The 27125-nt window shown below is 36.1% G+C and overlaps 1 protein-coding gene across 1 annotated transcript; it reads right to left on the reverse strand.

Moving 5' to 3' along the window:
- Positions 1-598: 598 nt before the first annotated feature.
- LOC143223121 (uncharacterized) lies at positions 599-26746 on the reverse strand. The gene is made up of 4 exons (XM_076450616.1): positions 26245-26746; positions 7875-8087; positions 3973-6022; positions 599-2421 (listed from the first exon to the last, which is right to left on the reverse strand). The coding sequence occupies exons 1-4, from the start codon at positions 26294-26296 to the stop codon at positions 1659-1661; spliced, it is 3078 nt and encodes a 1025-aa protein (XP_076306731.1). The 5' UTR covers positions 26297-26746; the 3' UTR covers positions 599-1658.
- Between the last annotated feature and the right edge of the window lie 379 nt (positions 26747-27125).

A 27125-nucleotide genomic window follows, 5' to 3' on the forward strand; every position in this document is an offset into this window, starting at 1 on the left:
TATGAATTTCTTAAAACTTTGGATATGGGTAATTTGTCGGAGATATTTAATTGTGGAATTATTTTGCCAGGGCTTAAACGAAAATAGGTTATCTGCGAAATGTATTACTATTGTTAAACTGTGTGTTAAGTTTCCTTTTGTCGAAGCAAATAAACATGCCACCAAAATTAAGAGGTCTGGCAATAACTTGTGATTCATAAGAAGAGCTTTACCTTCGAAATGAATGCGGTACAAAAACAAGTTAAAGTGTAAAGCAACTGAAAGTATTACGAATTTAGTTACTGTTATAAACAGAACAAAGTATCTACATACTTTCATTAACCATTGTTGTTCGAAACTGCAATTAAATCACAGAAATTTAAGTTTCAAATATATTTATCTCAAATTTTTGTATTAAAATTTCAATGATCTAACATCATCAACGTTTCAATAATTAAAACTTCTAATCGTTGTCATGTTATAAGAGTCAATACTCCCGATTAATGTTTATGGAAACATCTTTTATGAACTTCAAGTCACTGTTTAGTTTTGCATCATGTCAAATTATAAATAAAAGTTGGTCGACTGTGCGTCATTGGAGGTTTACTTATCCTGCATGTTGTTTTTTTTTTATTTTTTATACGTATCATAGTGAAAATATTTTTTTTTTGTACATGTGTTGCAAGTTTCGCGAGATTAGGTTTAAATTTTGATTTCGATGTTACTTTCGAAAAGAGACAAAAATGTTGGTATTGTGTTCAAGGTCGATATTAGTGTGAAAATGTAAACATACTTGCAGGCATTATTTACAAATATTATATTTACCCTTCCACCCTATGTTTTTAAAATCCAGTTGACAATCATCATCTGCATCCAATACTGAAATTTCAATCTCCAGTAGATTAAATTCAGTGTTTACTATATTTAATCATTTTATAATTTTACTGTAATAGAGTCAGTGTTTAAAGTATGAAAAGTATGTAGGAGTATGTTATATGGCCGATCTCAGGAGAGGAGTGTACCATGGCGCACTTTAGATGAAGAAAAGTGGTGGAAGTCACTTGATCTTGTGCATTGTTCCGGTATAACCCCTCACTGAATAAAGGTCCAAAAGTTTCAGTTATAGTTTAAAAAATCGTGATTTTTGTTACTGTAACAAAAATAATGCTTTACCGGTTGTATAAAGTGCATAGCTATCGATTTCTATATGGAACGTATACAAAATCGAAACGATATGAATTGCAACCATGTCTGTTAAATGAAGTTTTATAAATGTCAAAATACGCTGAGACGGTACTACGTCTTCTACAATATTTTATTACATAAATCAACTGACAAAATTTAATTGTAGCTGTAACTTTCTACTGTCACCAATGTTGAACTGTCTGATATAACTAGGCGTGAATTAGTATTGAAAGTTTTAAGAAACTAGTATGAACCAGTTATGGTGAAGTTTTTGGTAAAAAAAATGTTCCACCGTCAGTTCGTGTAATAGTTGCAATATTGTAGCAAACCAAATATAAATTAAAGAAAAACAATTTACATAAAAAATAGAAATGTTGAAAACGTTTTCAGGAAATATAGGGATACTCATCTATAAACATTTTCCACTCAGGTGATATTATACTACCTTTAGGAATTGCAATATGGGTGTTGCGTGCTGATATTCAGCTCTCTTTTTAAAATCCAGTTTTGCCTATCCAGGGATAAACAGCAGGACATCTCTGACAAGTGTTCATGTAGCGAGTCGAACCTTTGTGAGATACTTCACACGACTTGGGTCGGTGACACGGTGGGGGTAGGTCTTTCGTGTTACATTTCCACGGCTCGAACTGTGAAATCTTTGAAAGAGGGGTTGGATCTCTCATCCACTGCAACATCTGCCAGTTGGTAATGATCCAAACGTCGTCTTTACTGTTGATTTCATTTAAAAATTTAATAAATCCTTTTCTGCGATGGGGTGTATTGAACCAAGCTGAATGGTAGAACAAGCCGAATGGTGCCCTATTGGAATCGTAGTGACGATAGAAATTCTTAGAAAGGAACTCAATGACTCCTTCTTCATCTGGTGGGCTAGCACAGGCATCAACCATTGAACAGCGGCCCCCTCTCAAATCGTCCCACATTACCATTCCTACTTCCCACAATCCCGGGAATGACTTTGTTGGGCATGGTGGGATTGCACACTCGTGATTGATGGAGTAGTCAAAGGTGTAGGGCCAGAATGGAGGGTTGTGTTGATATACTGGCAAGGAAGAATCGTAAGTGAAATTAGCCTCGTGAAGCATCTGGAACATATTATTTCCACCACTTTGCAAGAAAGGGGCTCTCATTCCTCGGATGTCCTCCATTTTGACTCCCCCATATAAATGGAGAATTTCCCGTTGGCCTGCAACTTCTTTCAGCCATTTAGACTTAGAGAACTTCTCCCCAAAACTGTGGCTAAGAAAAATTACACAATACAATAAGTTAACCAAATAGTGAAAAGGAAGTAATATTTGTTTAAGTTTCAAAAGTAGTGTACGTATATACAATTGAGGCGTTTATAACAAACCAAAGAACTGATCACAGTCTCTAGTACTGAATAAAATGTTTGTTGAAATACGGAAAAGAAGCAGTAGGAACACATGATTCTAAAAGAACGAATACGAAAAACCAGAGACAGTTTAATGTAGATATGTATAAAGTACAAAGGACTCTGCGGTATGTCTGTGAACTTGCGTTAGAAACCTGGATTCGGTATCCGTGGTGGACATAGCACAGATAGCCCATTGTGTATACTTATGCTTAACTTCAAACAAAATGTGCATTTACTATAATACTTAATATAAAGACGGCTAAGAGGACTACACTGACGGAGGAATGTAAGTGCGAAGTTACAGAATGTATACAAAGTATTATATTTAATATGATTCTCACAGTGTGGACCACGAAGGAAGACCACTATAAAACGTACAGAGTGTATGCAATATGCTTAATAAATACCCAGAAATAAGAAACAAGGTTATAAAATGTGAAGGGATTAGAACTTATAGAATGTATACGGTATTTATTGAAATTTCCTTAACGAGAATTGAAGAGAAAGATTATAAAGCATGAAGGATTGATAAGTCACACCATTTTTATGCTTTTTACCAAACGTCACCTAACAAGATTTAAGAAGACAGATTGGGTTATAGAACATGAATATTTGTTTACTTGCTGCACTGTGCTATCTGTTATGTCCACCTCGGGGAATAGAACCACGGAATTTAGTTTTGTAAGTCCGTAAACTTAGCGCTGGCCAAAACATGAAAGAAATGCTAGTTATAACGTAAAATATGTTTACAGAAATTACTCTAAGATTTAAGAATAAATATTAGGTGATAAAATATGAAGGGCTCACTGTGGGTGATCAGAGAAATATTTGGAAGGACGGGATGGCGAAACATACGTCGTGAATCACCTATTACAGTGCAAGTCAGACTGATAGAATGTGGGTGCTTAAACGTGAAGACTAATTTGCAATTTTTACATTCTCCCGTTGGGACAGCGGTATGTCTTCGGATGTATAACGCTGAAATCAAGGGTTCGATTCCCATCGGTAGACATAACTGAGAGCCCGCTGTGGTTTTGGTATACGAGAACAAACGTAGTTTTAATAAAAATTACTTAAACATTTAGTTTAACTACGATGTTAACTTACATCATATCGCGTGCAATTTTTGCGAAATGTAAGGGAACAAAAGCTCAGTCGTTTTCCTTGCTGCGGATGCTCATAGGAAACAAATTATTGGATGTATATTTTATTTACTGAAAGTCACATAATGGGGATTAAGAAGCAAGACAAGATTTAGTTGTAGCAGATTTATAATGGATATATTTTAAAACGAAATATTGTTTCCATAAAAGTTCTTAACCTTATAGTAAGGATTACATTCTTATCTACGTTTTCATCATTGTTTATCTATTTAAGTTTGATTTTTATCAGCTAGCATCTTATGCGTAACTTACCTTATTGTATGTGATGCCATCTCGTGACCTTGAGAATAAAGCGTCTGTACTCTACCATAGTCGGTCCATTCATGAGACACGTAAAAAGTTCCCAAAATCGGACACCCGTTAGGATTTGTTCTTCCTGTAAAGATTTCTTTGTAAATATCAGAATTAAGGTCATTGATACCATCGTCAAAGGTTAATAAAACAATCTGAGGAATGTCTTTTGGAGAGAGTCCTCCAGGAACATCTGATCCTCCGCATCGACAATCTGGCAGTAGACATTTGTTTGTATTACATGTTTCAGCAACGACATACGGTTGTGGTGTAGGATGCACAGGAGGGGGTCGTGCAGGAAAACTAGCTGGTGTAGTTACCACGTCATCTGGAGATTTGGTTGCAGGTCTGACGAATCCTACGGGTAAGCGTCTTTGAGGAAAACTTGTTTGCCGGGTCGTTGGTGGCTGAGTGGTGGTAGTTGTGGAGGATGTAGTTGTAACTGCAACGACTTGTTGGTTTCTTTGATATTTTCTAGGTGATTGAATTCTAAATCTGATCGGTGGTTTTGATGTTGTATCCTCGTATTCCGCTTCGTAGTCGTAATTGTACGGTTGGTCATAAATATTGTATGGCTTGGAAGAGCTTACGGCTGAAGAGTAACGTGGCTTGGTTGTATCTGAAAGAGAGTCGTCTTTCTCAACATATGGGCGATAACGTCTGTTAGGAGTAAATTTATTGTCTGATGGACGCCTTAAAGATTGCTGAGAATAAACCTCTGGTCTTGTTAAATATCTTGGGTTAGTTCCAAACTGTGCATCCAGAGGGTCTAGACCCTGGTTAGGAACGTCAAGTTCGTCTCGGTTGTTATAGATAACAGCAACTTTTCTTCGACGTTTCGTTTCATTATTACTAGACTGCTGTTTATTTCTTCGAATGAGAACAACCTTACGGTTTCTGTTGCTTATCGGATGTGAATTTTGGTCTCTTGTTCTAGATCTAACTGAAGTGATTACTTGCTCTTCACCATTATCCCGGCTGTAGGGGGGACCAATCTCTGTACTTTTATCATCACTAGTTGCTCTCAGAGCGGGAGGGCGGAAAGGGAGGTTATACTGGTTAGGTTTTTTAAAAGCGAAAAGTGGGGGAGCTTCTGCATCGCTGTTATCTTGGGTATGGGGCACCAACATATCGGTTTCCCACTGGCGATCATTGTTGGAGTTGTCTTTGTCGACTGTGATATCTCTGTCCTGAAAGTTTACTGGTTTTACAAAATAATTGTACTCGTCATCATATTCTGGTTCATTAGCATCATAGTCATAATCATAAGAGTCCTGGTTTTGAAGAGCAGGTCTGCTATACCTAGCGTCCATGGCTGGAGCTGGTACCGCATACATGGAGCCAGTATTTGGTCTGGGTCTATTGACCCTTGCGTAATTGGTTGAAGATGGCAATTGGAACCTAGATTCGGTGACTGAAGGTATTCTACTTTGCCTAGCATCACTTTCTAGAGCTGGCCTATGAAACTTGTCACCATCAACCATAGGTCTGTTGGATCTATAGTTAGTGGCTTCTTGGTTGAAGCTAGAGTCACTTGAAATTGGCTTGTTGAACCTGGATTCAACAGCAGGAACTGGTCTACTAAATCCTTGATTTTCAGCTGAAACTGGTCTGTTTAACACGGATTCATCCGTCTGGGCTGGTCTGTTGAGTCTAGGGTAAAAATATGATCGAGGTCTGTTTGGTTTGGTGTCAGTGGCAGTTTCAGGTCTGCTAGATCTAGCGACAGGAGCAGAAGACACTCTGTTAAGTCTGGAGTCAGTGTCTGGTTGAGGTCTCCTGAACCTTGATATAGTGTCAATTTTAGGTGTGTGGAGTCTTTCGTTAGATAAGATCGGTTGTCTAAGCCTTGTGCTTGTACGGGGAGGGAAATTAATTTTTCTGGGAGTAATGTTTGACGTAAAATTTGCAGCGGTATCTTGTGTACGTGGTTGACTTTGAAGTCTAAGACTTTCTGGTTGTCTTCGGCTAAAAAAGTCCTCTTCATCTTCGTCGTCTTTATCAGTGCCCACTAAATATTACAAAGAAAGATCTATTAATTTGTACAAGCTTTGTCACCTCATTACAAAAACAAAATATCATCTACCGAGTGTCCACTGGAGAAAAACATAAGTATACAAATTCCAAAATATAACATCAGTGTTCAGATCTCCGTTTTGTTAATTAACTAATTTGCCATGAAAAACGACTGCTCGTTTGTTTCTGAATTTCGCACAGAGCTACACGAAGCTCATTTGTGCTAGTCGTCCCTAATTTAAAGGTGAGACTTGAGGAAATGTAGCTAGTTATCACCGACCACCATTAACTCTTGGGATACTCTATGATCAACGAATAATGGTATTGACCGTCTCATGTAACGCTCCCAAGGCTGAAGGGATAAGCATATTTGGTGGTACGGAGATTCGATCACGAAATTCTTATATTGGGGAACGAGATTTTTCACCACCTGGTAATTGAAGGCCTAAATCAACGACTGAAACAAACATTTGAAAATACAAATGAAGAGTTTTGTTAGTTTAAGTACTAGTCCACTAAGTTCCAAGTTATCTAGCCTCCAATAAAACCTGAACCACTGCAAGTTCGAGAAGCTCTTTATGAACTTCGTCTGTAACTTGAACAATAAAACGTTTTAAAAAAGTATTTTTTGTGAGCGATTTTAACTTTATTAATTGCACTTTATATATTTTTTTTCAAGTCTGAATATGGTGGATGACTTGATAGTGGATAAGTTTCGCAATTTCCTATCAACTCTAAAATTCAGAATAACTTTACCAGAAAATAAAAATGTTCATAGTTTAACAACAATATCGAGAAAGATTAATGCTGTTGTTTTGTTAATTAACTTATTTGCCAAAATAGTTTTTCGAATAAAACATTTATACCAATTTATATTACTCATTATACGTATTTTCCAAAAATATTAAAAGTTCATTAAACGACCTTTAATTGCCAACGCAACTTCCGTTCTCCGCTGGTACAGCGGTAAAAGTCTACGGGCTTACAACGCTAAAATGAGGGATTTGATTGCCCGCGATGTACTTTGCAGATAGCCTAATATGGCACTACATTTTGTTTTTATTTAATCGAATCTTGCTATGACTATTTAAGTTGTCAGTTCTCTTAACATTTTATTATTGTTTGGTTTGAATTTCGCACAAAGCTACACGAGGACTATCTGTGCTAGCCGTCCCTTATTTAGTGGTGCAAGATTGGAGAGAAGACAGCTAGTCATTAACCACACCGTCAACTTTTACTAACGAATGGTGGGATTTACCGTAAAATTATAATACTCCCACTGCTGAAATGGCAAGCATGTTTGGTGTGATGTTTGACTGGAACCCGCGACTCTCAAATTGCGACTCGAGTGCTGGAACCACCTGGGCATACCTGACTCACATGTACAGAAATAAGAAATAGTTTACCTTTTGTTTAGCTTAAAATAGTCCCCCTCTGGTACAAGGGTAAGTTTACGCATTTACAACACTAAAATCAGGGGTTCGATTCCCCTCAGTGAACTCAGCAGATAGTCTCATATGGCTTTTATATAAGAAAACACGAAGTAGCTTAAAATTAAAGAAAGTTTTCACTCATAGAAGTGAAATATAGCTTTCATAAACCAGGCGTCTTATGTATTTGTTAAAGTGAGGAGATTATTTAGCTATAAGAAGAAGAGAAATTGTATAATTGCCAAAGAGAACAGGTTATGTAATACACAAACATGAATATATATGAAGAAATATGTCAACTGAAGCCTTTGAAGTTTACAAAACTTAGGTTAACATACATTTTTCTCTTTAGCAGAAAGATGAGCAAATAATTTTCATTAGGACTAATTAGAAGCACGGCCACAAGCAAATTCTTACCTTTGTTGCCTTGACAATCTACCTGTATATTACGTTGCCAATCACAGGTTTCGAGTTCTGTGTTGAACATCAGTCCACCAGAACATCTCTCAATTTTGACTTCTCCAAAGACACAGACATAGTACTTGGTACAATCCTCTTTATCGGGAAAGGAACCGAATTCCGCCGGACAGTCGAATGATGGTTTTCTTCTACCTTGGGTTATCGCGACACCTGTGTAAAAATGAGAAATTTTATTCGGAGAGACGCACACGGTTGTAATAACCTAAAATGTTAAAAATATAATTCAGATTTTGGTTCCAGCTTTATATATATCTATCTTATAATTATCATCTAAGTAATTTTGAACTTTTAGAAAACTCCTATTTCTAGTGGTAACCTTACTGACTACCTCTGTTAGTTCACTGACTTAATAACAGGCATAATAGAGTAGGAACACACAAGTGTTTTACGCCGGTAATTACTACTTAAAAAGCAATACGTGTACATTTTAATGCCAGTTAAAATGCTTATACTTTTTCTTACGGTACAGTAAACGATGAAAACATACGTAGACGAATTACTGTAGTTTAATTAAACGTGTACATCACAGATATAAAGTTCAAAGTGATCAGTTTTTAAAGGTTTTCAGTATAGATACTTAGATACATTTTGAACGTATCTAATTAGAATAAATCTTTACAGCGTGTAATAAGGCTGGATTATATAACACACACCAAAACAAATAAACCGATTTTTTTTTTTTTAATACAAGGATCTATTAATTAAGTAATCCTTACTGATGAAGTCTAATATCACGGAAACAAAGTATTTTGATTTATATAATGACAATTTCATGGTTTGAATGCAGGGCATGCGTAAAGGCACGAGTTAAATCTGACGAGTCTGTGTATTGTGTACATAAAGATGAAAATTAATTCTGATGTGATGTCCGACTGGAAGATGATTTTTTTTTTTTTTTGGTTTAATGTCCTTCGATAAAGATATAGTTAATTTTATCTTCATGCTTTCCAATCACCGCATCGCAACACAAGTCAAACGATTTGTTTTTTCCTAAGAGGGTTAACAGTAAATAAATGAATTCACAACACTTCCCTGCGATGACAGAACGCAGTCAATTCATTTTCACCTATTTTCGAACTATTGTAACATTACGACATTGGACATTCAAAACTCATTTATACTATGTACTAGAAAATCTAGCTAGACACACTGCGAGTCGAATCGCCGTCACACCAAAGATGCTCCCCCTTTCAACCGTGGGGACGTTATAATATGACGGTTAATCCCACTATTCGTTGGTAAAGAAGTAGCCCAAGAGTTGGCGGTGGGTCCATAATTTAGTAGTGCAAGACTAGAGGGAAGACACCCAGTCATCACCACCCACCGTCAGCTCTTGGGCTACTCTTACCAACGAATAGCGGAATTGACCGTCACATTATAACGCCTCCTCGGCTAAAAGGGTGAGCGTGTTTGGTGCGATGAGGATTCGAAACCGCGACCCTTAGATTGCGGGTCGAACGCCTTAACCCACCTGGCCATGCCTGGCATGAATATAAACTCCACTCCAGGAAATGCTGCTACACTCGACACACGAGAAATGTTCTACTACAAGTTTACTTTATAACGTAGTAACTGTTACACGTAATATTTTGTAATGTAGTTTCCCTAAAACTGAATCTTGAAATAGCGATTTAGAAAGTTATTTTTACATTTGGGATCTTAGAATAGAGGTTATCAAACTTCCTTAGCGCTATTTACGACCCCCCCCTTTCCACTTTTCTAGCGTCCAGATAATTATAAATTGAGGATATTTGTTGCTAGGATAATATAGTTGAACACTGTTACTTTCAGGATAAAATGTATGAACAACAGTAAAACAACTTTGAGACTTCATGACCTTCAAATCGGGCCCTTTAGTTTGAAAACCTTGTCCTCATATAAAACAAACCTAAAATACATCAATGTAAAGGCTACTGAAATACACTTTGTATCAGTAGACATCACACACACACACACACACACACACGCAGGAGAATCGCTGTAGGAAACCGTTTTATGTTGACATAGAAAACCAGGTCTGGAATCTTTAGAAATAGACATAGTTTAACGGAGAATGTATTTTCGTTTAACAATTCGTTGTTTACCAAAGCATTCAGGGGTACATATAAACATGAACCAGCATCGTATGTAGCAAGATGCAAGGAAGTTTCAAATGTTTTAGGGTTGAGATGAATAGTAAAGGGGAACTTACTTCACTTCGATGTTTCTTGTAGCAGAGTACAATGTGGTTCGATCGAGAGATCGGGTATTTTACTTAAGGTGTGGCTTAGACGAGCAACGTATAAAGCCTATACAAGCTAATAATTCCTTTCAGAGCTCTCATCACTGACGCATAAATTATTGAACTTAAAGTTGTGGTGGCCTGAATCCTTTTTTTTATTATAACGCTGTTTTTAACTGGTTTATGAATTTGTTTAACTTACACTTTCTTCTATGCTGTGGGCTCTGCCCTTCTTTATTCCAATATAAATCTTATTGTTTAACCTGTTACACCTATACTCTTTCAGTAGCTGCAACAAATTTTAAATCTTACCCTAGAGCTATCATGCTCGTTAACTTACCAGCTCAGAGACTGTTTGACCTAGTTACTAGCAGGGTAAATTTGCTCACGAACGATGCACTTTTTTGCACTTCAGTGCGAATAACAGCAAGAGAGGAAATAGCCACTAGATGATACACCTATATTTGTTACGTATCACTATTAATTAACATATGAGAAGATATGCCCATACAGAATTATGCACGTGGAACCTTTATCTACAACAACGTCAGCTTGTGCTAAAAACCCAATTTTTCTCTTTCAGTTTGAATAGTAGTGCTGTATGTTTTAAAACAATACTGATTAAATCCACGCGATAATATCAAAAAGCAGCTACATAATAACCACTCAGGCCTTTGCTTCGACCCTTAAATATATCGCAGAGGAATCTACATTAGTTTCAAAAGAAGACGCTTGGTGCAAATGAATCGGAAATTACAGTAACATAATGTGGATATTTATGCACTTCAATTAATAATTTCATGAATAATTCATTTTCATTAATAGCAATGTGACACTTATTAATAGCAATAATAATAAACACTCTCAAACCCTGCCTGTCCAAGTTCTATGGAAACCGGATTAATTCATTGGTTATTTTTGGGTGTGTCGAAAGGAAAACTTGATGTTCCAGTTTTTGTGACTGTAATTTCACTACTTGTTCTTTGTAATAGTCATATAGGAAGTTTATCCCCAGGGTTTCAATGAACTACTTTATGATATCTAAGTTCATTATTTTGTTGTTGTTGTTTGTTTGATTTTTGTTGTACAGCATAGACATAAGTTCAAAGATTTATAACGCTGAAATCCGAATCTCGATTCCCCCCTGGTAAACACAGTGCAGATAGTCTTTTCAGTATCGGATTAACGCATAAGTCAACTAGGCCCGGGTCATACAAACTCCTCTTCCCGGACACCTGAGTAAAAATGGGTATGTTTCGTAAAACTAGCAGAATATAGACAAGAATTAACTATTATTGTCATTCCCTTACCTGGGTGAAAGGACTCATTAAACCTTAATCCGGTTAATAGTTTTTACTGTAGTTCTGCACTTAACAACAATACAACCTTTTTTTTTTTTAACTTTCTGTGAGCCCTGGCAGTCAGTTAATTTATTGAAGTTCAAAAACGTAAAACAAAGTCTGTGTTTTATAAGTATGAACTGAAAGGAAATGTCATGCCATGTGTTTCATGTTGCAACTGCCCCTATTGAAGAAATAGTAACGCTGTTATGTCTATCTAAAGCATTTAAATAGTGTCAGTAAACAAATATATGACATCACCTGTTAATTTATGCAGTTCTGTATATTATGTTGATTACAAAAAATACTTTGTACCTGAAGCAACAATGTAGTTTTTGATAACCTGTATCTCATAAGTTTTAAAATGGCACCAAACAAACATATAAATTGCTTTGCTCTTTATACTTTTACTAGCAATGGTTAAGAGGTTATTAGGAATTTAATAAGAATTTAAAGGTTACCACACGTCTCAGTGTTTTACTTTCAATGATCTAGTTATATCACATAGTTTAAATTATTTATTTTTGTGTTTCTTATTTATTTTGGCTTAGGATGTGTCTAAAAGAGTTGCGTTAGGGAACAGCACTCCCCAACGGAGCGCTATGCCCCACAGCAATTCTTATGATATATAGTCTTTTAAAATAAAATAAAATATCTTTACATTGTGATTTAACGGACATGAAAGTATTAATTTTTTATACTTCCACACTAACTATTAGTCTCCTCATGCCTCTCCCCCATAAGAAATCCTAGAAACTCTTTCTGGTACTATTAACGAAATTTTGATAGCTTGATGTGGTGAATCAAAAATAGCTCGTGATTCATTTTTTTTTTTGTTCTTACAGAAGAAGTGTCGAAAAGTTTTGTTTTTTTTCACTTCAGTTTAATTAAATAATTTATTTCTTCTTCCCTCAAAAAAAAAATCTGGAACTTCACTTGAATTAACTAAACCATTTATTTTTGTTACCATCGTATTAAGTAAATCATGACCGGAAAGATATAATTCAGAGAGACGGTTCTCTTTATTTAACAGTATATTACAAGAACTCTTCGTTTGCTTGTTTTTGAATTTCGCGTAAAGCTATTCGAGGGCTATCTGTGCTAGCCGTCCCTAATTTAGCAGTGTAAGACTAGAAGGAAGGTACCTAGTCATCACCACCCACCGCCAACTCTTGGGCTATTCTTTTACCAACGAATAGTGGGATTGACCGTCACATTATAACGCCACCACGGCTGAAAGGGCGAGCATGTTTGATGCGACGGAGATTCGAACCCTAGTCGAACGTCTTAACACACTTGGCCATGCCGGGCCATAACAAGAACTAAAACAAAGTCAGAACTTAATATTTTTTTCTTCTTGAATTACTTCTCTCGTAATAGGCTCGGCGTGGCCAGGGGGTCACGGCACTCGACTATTAATTTGAGGGTCGCGAGTTCGAATCCCAGTCACACCAAACACGCTCGCCCTTTCAGCCGTGTGGGCGTTATAATGTGATGGTCAATCCTACTTTTCGTTAATAAAAGAGTAGCCCAACAGTTGGCGGTAGGTGGTGATGAGTAGCTGCCTTCCTTCTACCTTTATATTGCAAAATTAGGAACGGCTAACGCAGATAGTCCTCGTGTAGCTTTGCGCGAAATTCAAAACAAACCAAACCTTCGCAGAATTTAAAAACTCTCTCCCTCTCCCCCGGTTGTTAAGCGGTAAGCTTTAGCGAAACCTTGGCTTGAGGGCTCATAAAGCTAATATTGGGTGTTCGATTCCTGTGGTAACACATTTAGCTTAGTGTGCAGTTTTGCGTTTAAAGGGCCCGGCATGGCCTAGCGCGTTAAGGCGTGCGCTTCGTAATCTGAGGGTCGGGGTTCGCGCCCGAGTCGTGCCAAACATGCTCGCCCTCCCAGCCGTGGGGGCGTTATAATGTTACGGTCAATCCCACTATTCGTTGGTAAAAGAGTAGCCCAAGAGTTGGCGGTGGGTGGTGATGACTAGCTGCCTTCCCTCTAGTCTTACACTGCTAAATTAGGGACGGCTAGCACAGATAGCCCTCGAGTAGCTTTGTGCGAAATTCCAAAACAAACAAACAGACAAACAAACTTGCGTTTAAAAACAAATAAACTAAACTATAAACTCGTAGTATAGATCTACCTATCACTTTTTCAACATTGATAGGCCCGACACGGCCAGGTGGTTAAGGCGATCGGCTCGTAATCCGAGGGTCGGGGGTTCGAATCCCCGTCCCACCAAAACATGCTCACCCTTTCAGTCATAAGGACGTTATATTGGGATAGTCAATCCCACTATTTATTAGTAAAATAGTAGTTCAAGAGTTGGCGTTGGGTGGTGATGACTAGGTGCCTTCCCTCTAGTTTTACATTGCTAACTTAGGGACAGTTAGCGCAGATAGCCCTCGTGTAGCTTTGCGCAAACTTAAAAGAACAAAACAACGTTAATATCATGCTCTCCAATGGCTCAGAGGCAAGTCTGAAGGCTCACTTCACCAACAAAGACACAATGTTAATATCACCTGTTGGTACACATTTCAACTATTTTGTTTCAAAGTCTATGTGTCTAACAAATCACCAATTAGCGTCTGATTTCAGTGGAGTTCACAAATTGCATCACATTGACCATTCTCTGTTTTTGGTACTTACAACACTTATGTGAAATACTCAGTAATTAATGGGATAAACTATGTTTTTGATGTTAAAAGAAAAGTGTTTAACTCGAATGTTATTAAGTGTTCTATAACCAAGAATTTCATGGACTAATAAACAATTTGGCTGCTAAATAGTTTAGAGAAAATGTGCTTAAGAAGCCGCTGGGTCTTATGTATAAGAGTTCTTCATAATTTTCACCATTTTTATTAGCGGAGAAAGAGCATACTGGAGGGAAGGGAAGTGTATGTGTATATGTTTTCTTAAAACAAAGCCACATCGGACTATGTGCTATGTCCACCGAGGAGAATCGACCCCTGAGTTTAGTGTTGTAAATCCAAAGACTTGCCACTGTTCTACCGAGAAACAGGGAAGTGGGAATTTGTTATACGCAGCAACTTTCTCAAATATGGCAGATTCTACAGTTCCTTTCCATTTGTCAGTACTCCATTTTTAACGACTAACTTTTGGCATAAATAATTAATGGTGTACCAGTAAAAATTAAATAATAAAAAAAGAGCTCACCAAAGAACCTTATCAATACTGAGCCATAACGTTGAACAAAATGTTTACCATAAAAGATATTGGTGTTATGTCACACTCACTTCTTTTCTGTTTTTTTCTGTACACAACGTTTGACCTGTTTTAATCTCCTACTTACCATTACAACGCCCTTTATCAGAGCAAGTTCTTTGTTTCATAACGACCCGGAAATCTGTGACCAGTTATGTTCAGCACAAAAACAGGTTCTTGTGCTGGTCAGAGATTAAACGACTGGGACAGAGCGAACTACTTGTAAACTCATGATATACAATTACCCACTTAACACATATTCCATTATAGCACAGATACACAGATAAAAGCTTTTTACCGTACCCATTAACTTAGTTGTAGAACTATCAAACACAGAGTAAGAAATTATCACAAGTAAAAAATATTTAGAAATCTTACCGTACATGAACAAAATATGAAGCTATGGTAAAGAATGGGAATAATCCAAAAATACACACACATACATGGCAACGGTAAAACGTAAATTATAATAGTAGTGTATTATTACAACTGAGACGGTTTAAATACATCTATTTTTCTAGTAAACATTTGTGTATTTGTGTTTATACAGGTCTAACGTATCCTGCATTAATTCACATTATGTGTTTGTTTGTTTGTTCGCAAACTCCTCCCAAGTGTTGGAACTAGCAGGAACGAGTTTGGCAGGTAGACTTGGGATGGCCAGAAGGATGTTTTTATTTATATGGAATAACATCCCCTTTTGAAGAGGAACAGGGGTGGTTAAAACGCTCCTTGAAGCTCACCCAGGTATGGTGGGGGCGTGGAAGTATGTTTACAGGGTTGCTGAAGTGTATCTTGTCATCTGCTTTTGTGCCCTTGATCCCACTCTGGATCCCCAAAGCGCTATTTTCGAAAATATGTTTATTCCCTCATAGCCCCCATACATTCCCAAGCTTTTGTTTGTTTACTTCTTGAAATTCGTACAAAGCTACGCTAACCGTCCCTAATGTAGGGGCGTAAGACTAGAAGGAAGGCAGCTAGCTAGTCATCACCATTCACCGCCTATTATATCTTGGGCTACTCTTTTACCAACGAATAGTGGGATTGACCCTAACATCATAACGCCCCCACAGCTAAAATGGCGACGATGTTTGATGTGACGGGGATTCGAACCCGCAACCCTCAGATTACGAGTCGAGCGCCCTAACAACCTGGTCTACTCACATTCTATCGAGATCAAACTTGGTACATGTTCTGCTGTATCACGGGCAAGTGTCTTAGTGTTTTTGTGTGTGTGTGTGTGTGGTACGGATAGTCTTTGGGATAGCTGTAATAGATTGACCAATACATTGGTATCTCTGTGCGTGTTGCATCTATAGCCGTAACAAGGTTCTTTCACCTAGAACCTGATTCCAATAAAACCAGGCCCAGCTGTGAGAGGGTTATAAAGTGACGATCAATCTCACTGTTCGTTGGTAAAAGAGTAGCCCAAGAGTTGGTGGTGGGTGGTGATGACTAGTTGCTTTCCCTCCGCTAAATTAGGGACGACTAGAGCAGATAGCTTTTAAGTAGCTTTGCGCAAAATTCAAAACAAACAAACAAACCAATAAAACCCCTCCGAGGTAACAACAAAGTTGACTAGCGTTGCAGTTGTAACCGATACAAAACTTTTCTTTCTAGATCACCATTGAAACTCCCCCATAAAATATAAAAAATAATAACAGTTTAAATTAAATTACTTAAGCTTCACTCATATCGGTGACAGTTCAATGTAATCATTAAACTGACTAATATTAATATTTTAACATATTTACTGTTTTATATCTATTTTAATACCTACGTTTATTTCAGTTTGTGACGTACATTGTTGGACGTGTATTGCGCAAGTTCCACCTGTTCTCTAAATTTGCAGATTTTTTCGTGTGTAAGAATCAATAACATATGTTTTATGAAAACGCTAGCGCATACTCGAATATTAGATATTTTTGTTGGTGAAAAACTTCCGTGTGAAGAATAGAGCTAGCTAGCATTCACATCCAGTGAAGTATATCTGAGTATCACATAAAAGTAATTTACGCCTCGTTGACCTCGACCGTCGATAAAATATTCAGTTCTAGACTCAGTATAATTTGTAAAACTCTTGTTTATAAATTATTATTTGTATTGATCGTTAATATCAATTGTACTATTATTTGTATATTAAAATATATTTGTGTTAAAAAACGAAAACTGTGTATCAATCTTCCTGTCAAATGTCATAAGTTTGATACATATTAACATTTAATTAACTTACAAATTAGAATTAAAATTTCAGGCTATTTGAAATCGTAATACTTAACGTACGTAACATAATAAATCGAAGACTTGTCTGAGATAAATTATAATACGCAATAATCAATAAACAGAAATTGAGTCTATGTTATGATATACTTATGTAACCTATATAAAAGCCAGTGTGTACGTGTCACGTCATGCATAATGTTTCTTGATTTCCTCGCTTTCTCGAAGTCACAAAAGGCAAAATGCATTTATCCAAATAAAATTTTGATTACTGCTTGCCCATTACGAGTTTAGTGACAGGTTATGCAAGGGGAGTCTTCAGGGATGGGGCTGAAACCTTATAAGGGTAGTGAGTGTTTGTATAATACGTCTAAAGTAAAGATGTAGCATGTGATCAGCTAGCCTGGAGATGTATAAAATTTATCGTGAAAGTAAAGATATCGATTCAGTTTTAACCTTAAATCGTTTCTGAATTAAATTATTTTTGTTATATCACCATCGTTTTAATAAAAAAATAAATAAATCTCTTTAATCAACGGAGACTCTAAATTAAAAATTAAACAAATATGTTTTTTTCATTTTGTTGTATTTCCGTTTCATATCATACTTTCGGTACATAGACTAACAACAATATTAGGTTATAGTTCTGTCGTCTGAAGAACATTGTATAAGCCTCTTTTTCACAGATTAACTTTCTGAAATATTTGCACTTGTTCAAGAAACATTCTGATAGTCTTATTTGTTATATTGGAAATATAATATATGGCGTTCGTTTAAATATCAAATTTTGTTACATAAAGAAAACAACTGCTAGTCCTTTTGCATTGTTTAAATAATGACACTATATTATATATTTTTTAAAACACCATGACATAAAAGCCGTTGTTGGAACGTAGTGTTATCAGAACGTACTGACATTTCTATATATTAAAAATTATTAATTTAACTGACTTTTACCAATAATTATTCTATGAACATGCCACAAATTCATTTCATGAATGATCTTAAAGTTGATTGGAATTCATCGACGTTTGACTACCTCGACTGTACTTTCCTGCTTCTTTGTTGGTCAAGCTTGATTTCGTAAAATTTATTTATTTCAGTTTGCTATGAAATGTGAGGTAATGAGGTGGGGGTAGTAGTACCTGCCCCTTCATGACGTGCTGTACACGAGTTTTATAATAAGTACTAATAATAGAAAAGTAACTAAAAGATATATAAAAACAACATGATTTTTCACAGGACTTGCTTCCTCAGACACATATATGGCTATATTTAGCGAAAGCCAGCAGCTGATATTGATAATGGATGAGAGCAAGCTAGTTACTCAAACCTATATAAATACATGTCAGTATGTGTGTGAGTGTATATTTATTCCTTTATGTTTTCACATTTCATGAACAATTATCACTACTTGACATAGTAACACAGGACGACATGAGGGGGGTTGCAGTGAACCTTCTATCTAATTTCATATGGTAGTATTCTTGAAAATAGTATGTCTTTCATTTCAGTATCAGTACCTTTATGTATTTTTATTGCACTTTTAAGGTTTATTATATTAAGTAAAAAATAGAGGCACAATTTCCTATTCATTGTTACAAAGGAGTTTTCATTTCATCTGTCCTGACGGACGAGTACCTTAACTAGTAACAAACAAAAAAAATCAAACCGGTAACGAGTACAGATAACTAAATATACTGTTTTTATGCTCTCACTTATAATGTTTTCTTTTCTTTTTATACTTTTAATATTAAAATGATTTATTTTGTCAGTTAGGTATTCCCTTTGTCTGCAACGCTTTCGAACATAAATCCGGTTAGTCGTAAATTCATATATTGAGCTAGCAATGCATAATAATCTATAAATAATACTATAACAATTTCAAGAATTAGAAATAATAAAAATACACACGTTAAACATTTAAATCAATGCTACTGATGAAGGTAATATTAAAGCTAGAATACAGCATATTTTAATTAGAGCACCAGGTCGGCATGGCCAGGTGGTTAAGGCACTCGACTCGTAATCTGAGGGTCGCGGGTTCGAATCCCCGTCACACCAAACATGCTTGCCCTTTCAATCGTGGGGGCATTATAATGTGACGGTCAATCCCACTATTCGTTGGTAAAAGAGTAGCCCAAGAGTTGGCGGTGGGTGGTGATGACTAGCTGCCTTCCCTCTAGTCTTACACTGCTAAATTAGGGACGGCTAGCACAGATAGCCCTCGAGTAGCTTTGTGCGAAATTTCAAAACAAATACAAAACAATATAAATCGAATCATGTAAAATCGTTGTGCGCCTGGCACCGTTGTCTGTCAATCACAAAAAAAAAAAACAACAAGAAAATTGATTTCCAGTTGGATTTAGGCATATGAAATCGAAGAATATAAATAATATAAATGTGAAGTCAGAATGTCTTTGAAACGGTCAGGCACTGACCCAGAAATTCGTTAGATTGTTGCAGCAAATCAGTGTCATTCGTTACATGACAGTAAGTCGTAATTTTTAAAAATATTTTCATATTTAAATCTCTTTTTATTGTTCTTTTCTTAAAACTAAAATCAATTTGTAAAGGTAGTAAAATACACAAATGAGGCACCAGTTATACATGGTAAAAACTATTTTTAACTTGTTGAGGGGGAGGGATCCGCCGGTTGGAGAAGTTTGGGAACCCCTGCTTTATACGTCATCATTGTAGTAAGTCAAAGATGTAATACAGTTCGTCCCTGGAGAAACTTATTTCTCGAAATTACCAATTGTCTCTTTTACCTTTTTTTGCATTAATAGCGTTTAACAGTTGGAGATGTTTTTTTACTCCTTTTTGACGTATGTCTGAACTTTAGTTCAGATCTTTATCCGCAATTTCTTTTTTAAAGTTTTCAAAATCTTAGACATAATTTCATAGTTATCGGACAGATCCAATACCTTCAAATAAATTAATCAGAGAGTCCGAGAGAGATATTTTTTATCCCCTCTGAGAAACTGGGGTTGTTTTGAAACTTGAAATCTCAATCCAATTCCTGGCACTTTCCACCGGATTTTGTCGGGCATTTTCATTGACAAATTAGAAGTTAGAGGCATGAATGACTACCATCCTCTGTTATCATTGAGAGCATCACTTGTGGACCTGACTGCAAGGATCCGGATCTGAATGTGACTCCGGAATGAAGTTATATCAATCTATGCTAACTGAAAATGCTAGAGTGAAGGATGAAATGATTGGTGGCCATACTGATGAAAAGGTTTTTCTGAAAAACTGATGACTTAATTTAAATCGATCATGTTAAAAGGAAATATTATTTACCGCTATCTTCAGCAATTTACATGTTATAAATGGTCCTGATGCCTTTTCGTGTAGATATATGAGGATAACTAATCCCTTAAAACAATTAAATATAATAGTTCTACTAGTGACATCTACATTTTATTTTTATTTCTATCTAATATTTTGCCATTTTCTTCTATTTTATTTTGTATGCATTGGAAAGCGGACCCGATACTTTAGATACAACCATTGTATTCGTTCCTGCTTGTAATCTGTATTAGGTTTGTGGGGCATTCACGACAACTGGGTGAGTGAGAATGAGAGAGAGAGAATGAATGATTTTATTTTTCAGCTATAGTTGATAGTAACGATTTCTCTAGACGCAGGAAAATGATACAATCTTTATGCGAAGTTGAGTTTCAAAATTTCAATTTTCAACTTGCATTCCAGATGTTAGTCATTGATAGAATTAACGACTTTTGTCTGATGCATTGGTAAATTTTATTGAAGACTGTGTAGTTTCAAGAACTTTTGCTGATATGACACTTTCAGACTTTTTCTAAAAACAATGTTTGACGCATTACAGAGGTTTATAAAAGATACAAAATTTTTTAAAAAAATTAATCAACAATTTATATCTTGTAAGGCCCCTATCCCCAGAAAATAAGTTTTTTGATGCTGTCAGATACTTAGCAAGAGTATATAACTTATTCAAATCATTTGTTAATGGTAGAATGTTTCTTTATGATAATCAACTCCACTAAAAATTGTTTAATAATTTTGGTAGAAGCCGTAAAACTCGGGTTTTTTTTTTTTTTTACGTATTTAGTATACTTCCTGTTATTGTAGTACGTACTCCACAATTTCTGATAATGACGTAGGGCATTGAGAGTTTTGATATTTAATGATAACTCGACTTACACCGAATATGACTGAAATACATTGTGTACCTGTCTGTACTAACAAGACGGATTAACGGTAAACGCTACATGTATATGGAACAACGCTCCAGATAGGTCTAGATAATATGATAACCTCATGAACCTCGTTTGCTAAGTATGATATCTACAATATAACAAAAGGATACAACGAACAATAAAACCAAATGTATTATGTATTATGAAATGTAGATTATAAAAAATACTTTAGAAAGAATAAAGTCGAAGCTTCATATATAAAATGCGGGATTATGTAGGATACACTGACTCGTGAATCAAACGATACATAAATCTGGACCTAGATATTACTATAAGCTCTTTACTGAGCTAAGATAAGTATTGTCCGATAAGCTAACCTAATTAAGCAGTTCGTGAAACAGGAGAATGCGTATAGTGTGTACAGAAACACCACGTTCTAGATACGCGCCACACGAACTATGTGTCTTCCAGATATCCTTTACTAATTAAACCAGCGATGAGGTTGTCCACACTCTTTTTCTTGTGTGTGTTTATGTGTGTGTGTTAAGTGACGAGCACCAGACCCGATCGGCAAAATTAAGCGAAAAATACACGTAAGCGATGAAACGTTTCAAACAGGAAATACACAAACCTGCTCAGAAACAGAATACAAAGCAGATTTGAATGTAACAATATAAACGCGCGAAACAATGTAACCAACAAACGAACCTGATAGAAAAAACAAAAAATAAAACGTCTCCGATTACTAGATAGTGTGAAATACTTTAACACAGGCATCAACAAAAGTTCCCACACAGATATACACTTGAGTAAACCACCATCATCGCGTTGTAGGATAACGTCGGTAAACCATAGCAACAAACAAGAACAGTTTAAAATTTTAATCAAGATATGTCAGTAAAACATGTTTGAGTACGTTTGTTTGCTTGTTTTTGAATTTCGCGCAAAGCTACACGAGGGCTATCTGCGCTACCCGTCCCTAATTTAGTAGTGTAAGACTAGAGGAAAGGCAGATAGTCATCACCACTTACCGCCAACTCTTGGGCTACTCTTTTACCAACGAATAATGGGATTGACCGTCACATTATAACGCCCCCACGGCTGAAAGGGCGAGCATGTTAGGTGTGACGGGGATCCGAACCCGCGACCCTCACAGTACACGTCGAGTGCCTTAACCACCTGGCCATGCTGGGTCATAATGCGCGTATGTAATATATTGGAACTATTTGTTGTTATTAAACACAAAGCTACACATTGGTCTTTCTGTGTTGTGTTCACTGCAGCTATCAAAACTTGATTTGTAACGTCTAAAGCTCTCAGACTTACAACTGAGACAGCGGAGAACATTAAAATGAATATGCATTTCATGTATAGAATGTTGTGTTTGCCATATTTCATATTTTTTCTAAAAAATGTATTTTATCGAATGTGGTAACATTGTAGAATAATTATTTTATCACAGGTCTGGCGTGGTGCATATTTCAATTAATGTTTTTTAACAGATTCAGTTCAGTCAATCTCTTCTACAGCGGTTGAAATCAAATTCTGGCTATGAGATATTGGTATATCTCCTAGTTGGACGTTTTCTTATTATTTCTGTTTTTTACTTTAAATTTACTGTTCCTTTTTTTGTATTGACCTAATAAGTTAGTATAAAATGTATGGAATTTTTACGTTGTTTTAACTCATGCCTTAGATAATTAAATATTATTAGAGCTCTACGCTATATTTATTATTATGTGCACGGCGAATAAAAAAAAAATTAGGCCCTACATCATAGATTTTTCTCATTTCATTAAAGGTAAAATGAAAAGTAACTTGTTATATCAATTCTGTATTAAAATATATTTATCTCACCTAAAGAATAATTTGACAGCTGTTTGCGCCTATGAAAGATGGCAAGTCTGTCTAGATGCAATACATTTGGAAAACGCATTTAATTATATATATGAGCGAAGTAAACAAGCAAGAAATATTTATACGCTTGGGGGCTGTACTGTGGAAAGATTAGGTATTCAAATGCTAAATATATACATCACCTTTTAACTTCAGTTCCTTTCGGGTGTTGCTATGTTTACCAAAGACCATGAACAAAGAGTAGCAGCTAAGGCTTGGGGCAATGTGGGACTCGCACCATCTCAGTTTAGTTATGTTCGTTTATCTCTACTTAAGTGAAGTGATGTGAATGTGGATTTTATCTTAGCAACTGAAACGACCACTTATGGATGCACCTTTATTGTTGAAAAAAAACAAAAAAGACCCGATGAATTTCAGAAGCTTAAATATAAGAAAATTACTCAGAAAATAAGTGGGTTTTCAACGAAGCTATCCAAAATAGGTCGTGACTGTTTAGCAGAGCAGGTATTATTATTATCAGAACCAACAGAAAATTGTTCATTACACTTGAGTAATGTACGAGGAAAGACTCGAATACAAGTAGTAAAATGTTGAATTATGAAAAATAATGACAAGAAGATAATTAGTGTGGTAGATTTGGGTTTCAGTCATATTGTAAAAACTGTAATTATTCATGAGTAAGAGAAAAATAATCAGACCTACGTAAAGGAACATGTCAGTTACTTTTATATAATGAGAGAATACACTTCCACGTTAGAACCACAAGTTTGTATGTCTTAGGTAAGATACTCGCATGAATAAACGTGGAACAAAGTTTTCTAGAAAAGCTACAAATAATCATGAATCATTAAAGGTAATAATGTACAAAATCTCCAAACATATAGTTAAAAACATAAAATTACGAAAGCATAATAATCATTGGTCCTTACGAACACATACATGGATTATACATAAACACACAATCGCTTGTTATAAGCCGTACATAGGTAAAAACTCATTTTCTTCGTACACGTTAAAGACATTCAAACGAGGTTGAAATTAGGCACTTTAAAAGAAAACAAGTTAACAAATTTTTCATTTTGAATCAGAAATGATCTCAGAATCACCATCTTGTAGTAGGTAAGCTAGTTCATGCGTCTAAATACAGTATTTTAATAACATATTTACGTGTAGCTAATATAACTTATTACTAATTTCATGTAAATACAGATTTATTACCCTGAACGCACGACATGGGTTAACAACATCACGTATACATGCAGGCTGATATATTTGAACACTGGTTTCTAAACTTCTTAATATGTGTACGTTCATTATTATAAAAAATGGGGTTCGAAATATCGTAGGTTTAATGATTCTAAGCCTATTTCTGATCCCCACAAGTTACTATAACGGATGTTTTTCATTCTTGTAGGTAAAAGTTGGCAGTCAACTACGGGTATAAATTTGGTATATTATATGTTTATTGTATTACCATATAGTTGATATTTTTTTAGTACTACTTAAGCATATAGATCTTCCAGGTATAGATTTGGTAGATTAAATCATCACCAGGTGTGGCTGTTGATTAACCCCGTCGAACTGTGAATCGGAAGATCCCTGGTTTGCTCAACGTGGCAAAATAAAAAAAAAAAAACCCTCATCGCTTTTTGGAGCCATGGGTGGGTTATAAGAGTGACAATTAGAGTAGCCCAAGAGTTTGTGATGAATGCTTTAATCTATCAGTTCAAAATTAATGACGGTTAGCACAGATAGTCCATGTACAGCTTTGCGCGCATATTCTAAACATTCATCTGTGGCTATGGTTTCTGGGGGTATGGGGTTGTTGACCTCATTCCACGTGTAGCAGACGAACAATTTTAACCGAAATTATTTCACACAAAACTATCACATTCCCTAAGTAAATGACTGACATTTACTGCAGCTAGAATTAGAAGTTACATTCTTTACAGCAGGTAACTATAATTTTACGAATGTCCTCGAAGTAAAAGTGGAAGTTTAATATCTGTAACATCGACGACGAATGTGTGCAGTTCACCTTGTTATGGCTCAGCATTCTTAAAATCTTCGCCGTGACTTAAAAACGTGGCAGTTGGTTTGTGTAAACTTGTTATTTAAGGTAAGAAGGTGAATATCTCGTTCAGCGTAGGTTTGTTTGTCTGTTGAGCCACAAGTAGTATTCTCTATATTGTACTGTACATTGATCGAGAAATGCTCATAATATCGTTTAATATGTCATAGAAAATTACAACAAAAGTCGAGGTTTGTGATTTAAACTGTGTTTCCAGACTTTCCATATCTAGCAAGCTACGAGAAGCAACACGTGCAGATCAGTGGTAAGATGTAGGATAATAACTGGCGTGGGAACAAGTTGTTTGTCAGGTTTTGGCTGTGTGACCTGAGTTGGTGCATGTAATACTTCACCGCAGTCTGTGAGTGTCTAAACTTTTTATTGTAAAATTAGAAACATTAAAGTTCTCACGAAACATGAGATATAACAATCTAGGTTTTGTAATATAAATATATATATAATTTTCGAGAGAAGTTTCCAGGTTTGTTAAAAATATTTTAGGAGCCACTCTAGTTTTAGCAAGACTATAAATAATAACCTTAACATGAAATTAAAAGTAAATCTGCAAACAGAATAATAACAGGAAAATATTTAAGAAAAAGCTTAATGTTACTAAACACTAAAATATCGAAATCTTCATTATTTCGTGTGTTGTAATCTTTTAAGGTGGTTACTCTGTATGTATGTAACTTCGTTCAGGGATGCCTACTTAATCATCAAAGGTGTGAAAAGTTTTGAAACAGCTATTTGTCGGACTACATGCAATAGTTAATGTACAGATACAAATATTTAGAATGTTGTAACTGATCATGTCTCACTGCTAGAGATGAAACCTTGTTCTGAAATAAATGTATTAGTATTAACCCACTAATACCTGTTTCGGAACAGTAAGTAATTAGCTTCTTGGTAAAAAGTGCATATCGAGTTTGTACATCATAGAAAGAAATCCTAGATCTTTTATAGGCGTTCTAGAAGAAAAATAGTCTTAACAGCGAACCCGCTTTTACCATTCACGCATGCGTAATTAACATCTGCTAACTGTTTTTCAAACAGCATTACATGAGAAGGTAAATTTAACCCATAATTCAGTTGAGTTATCACCAGGGAGAGCAATGTTTAAAAACCCAACAAAAGAATGATCTGAAAGCACGTGTATAACGAGCATTCAGAAAGAAATATTGTAGCTTACCCAACAAAAGGAAAGCCAAAAGGAAGACCAAGTGTTCCAGACGAGTATCCATAGCTCGTAGATTCAACAGAAGGTTTAGTTTTAGCTGAGGTTGGCTATCCGCAGAATGTTATACGGACCCCTAAGAACGGGCTCTATAGGACTTCCCTAAATGGAGAGAGACGTGTGGAGATATAGCACGGTCTACTTGGTGGAGTGTCCGAGCTCTGCTGGTCCCTAGCAGCTCCTACCCGACCGTTAGAGAAACAGCTGTAAAGTAGGCTGCAGCCAACATTAACAGGGAGGTAGTGAAAAGTCGGGCATGCGTGATTTGGCAGCAAGGACCAGGTAACGGGGGTAGTGCTCCTGGCAAGGTTACCAACAGTTTCTCTAGTCCAGTTTCTCAAATAAAACGACGTGACGTAGCAAGAAGTCTGCCCGAGTATTCGACCTCCAAGTACCGGTTTATGGGATCAGTCAACAAATATCGCAGGACAGGTGAGCTGATCCACAGCAAGCATCCTGCCTCACTGCCTAGTGCAAAAACCAGATCTAAATTTCGTGGAGGTTTTCCTTGACGACGTTACACCTTGAATGGGTCAAGGTCTACTGGTAAAACCAAGAAAAACCCCTGGACAAGTATTCTGTGAAACAATTCGAGATGCCCATTACAAAAAAAATAAAATAAAACAAACAATGAAGTGAAGCCCAGCTAATACTTTCTCGCCACTTGCAGCTAAACATTATAAGACCCACAAAAAAAAGCTTTCACTGATAGATGGAATTTGAATGACAGGTCAGATAAATTAGTTCTTGCCAAAGAAATTAATGCATTGTCATACTTAATCTTGGTTAGAAGTTTTATTCGCCGGCGATTTGTTATATCTAACGGGTTATCAGAC

The sequence above is a fragment of the Tachypleus tridentatus genome, chromosome 8 (genome assembly GCF_004210375.1).
Source record: "Tachypleus tridentatus isolate NWPU-2018 chromosome 8, ASM421037v1, whole genome shotgun sequence".
In the NCBI taxonomy this organism is placed as follows: Eukaryota; Metazoa; Arthropoda; class Merostomata; order Xiphosura; family Limulidae; genus Tachypleus; species Tachypleus tridentatus.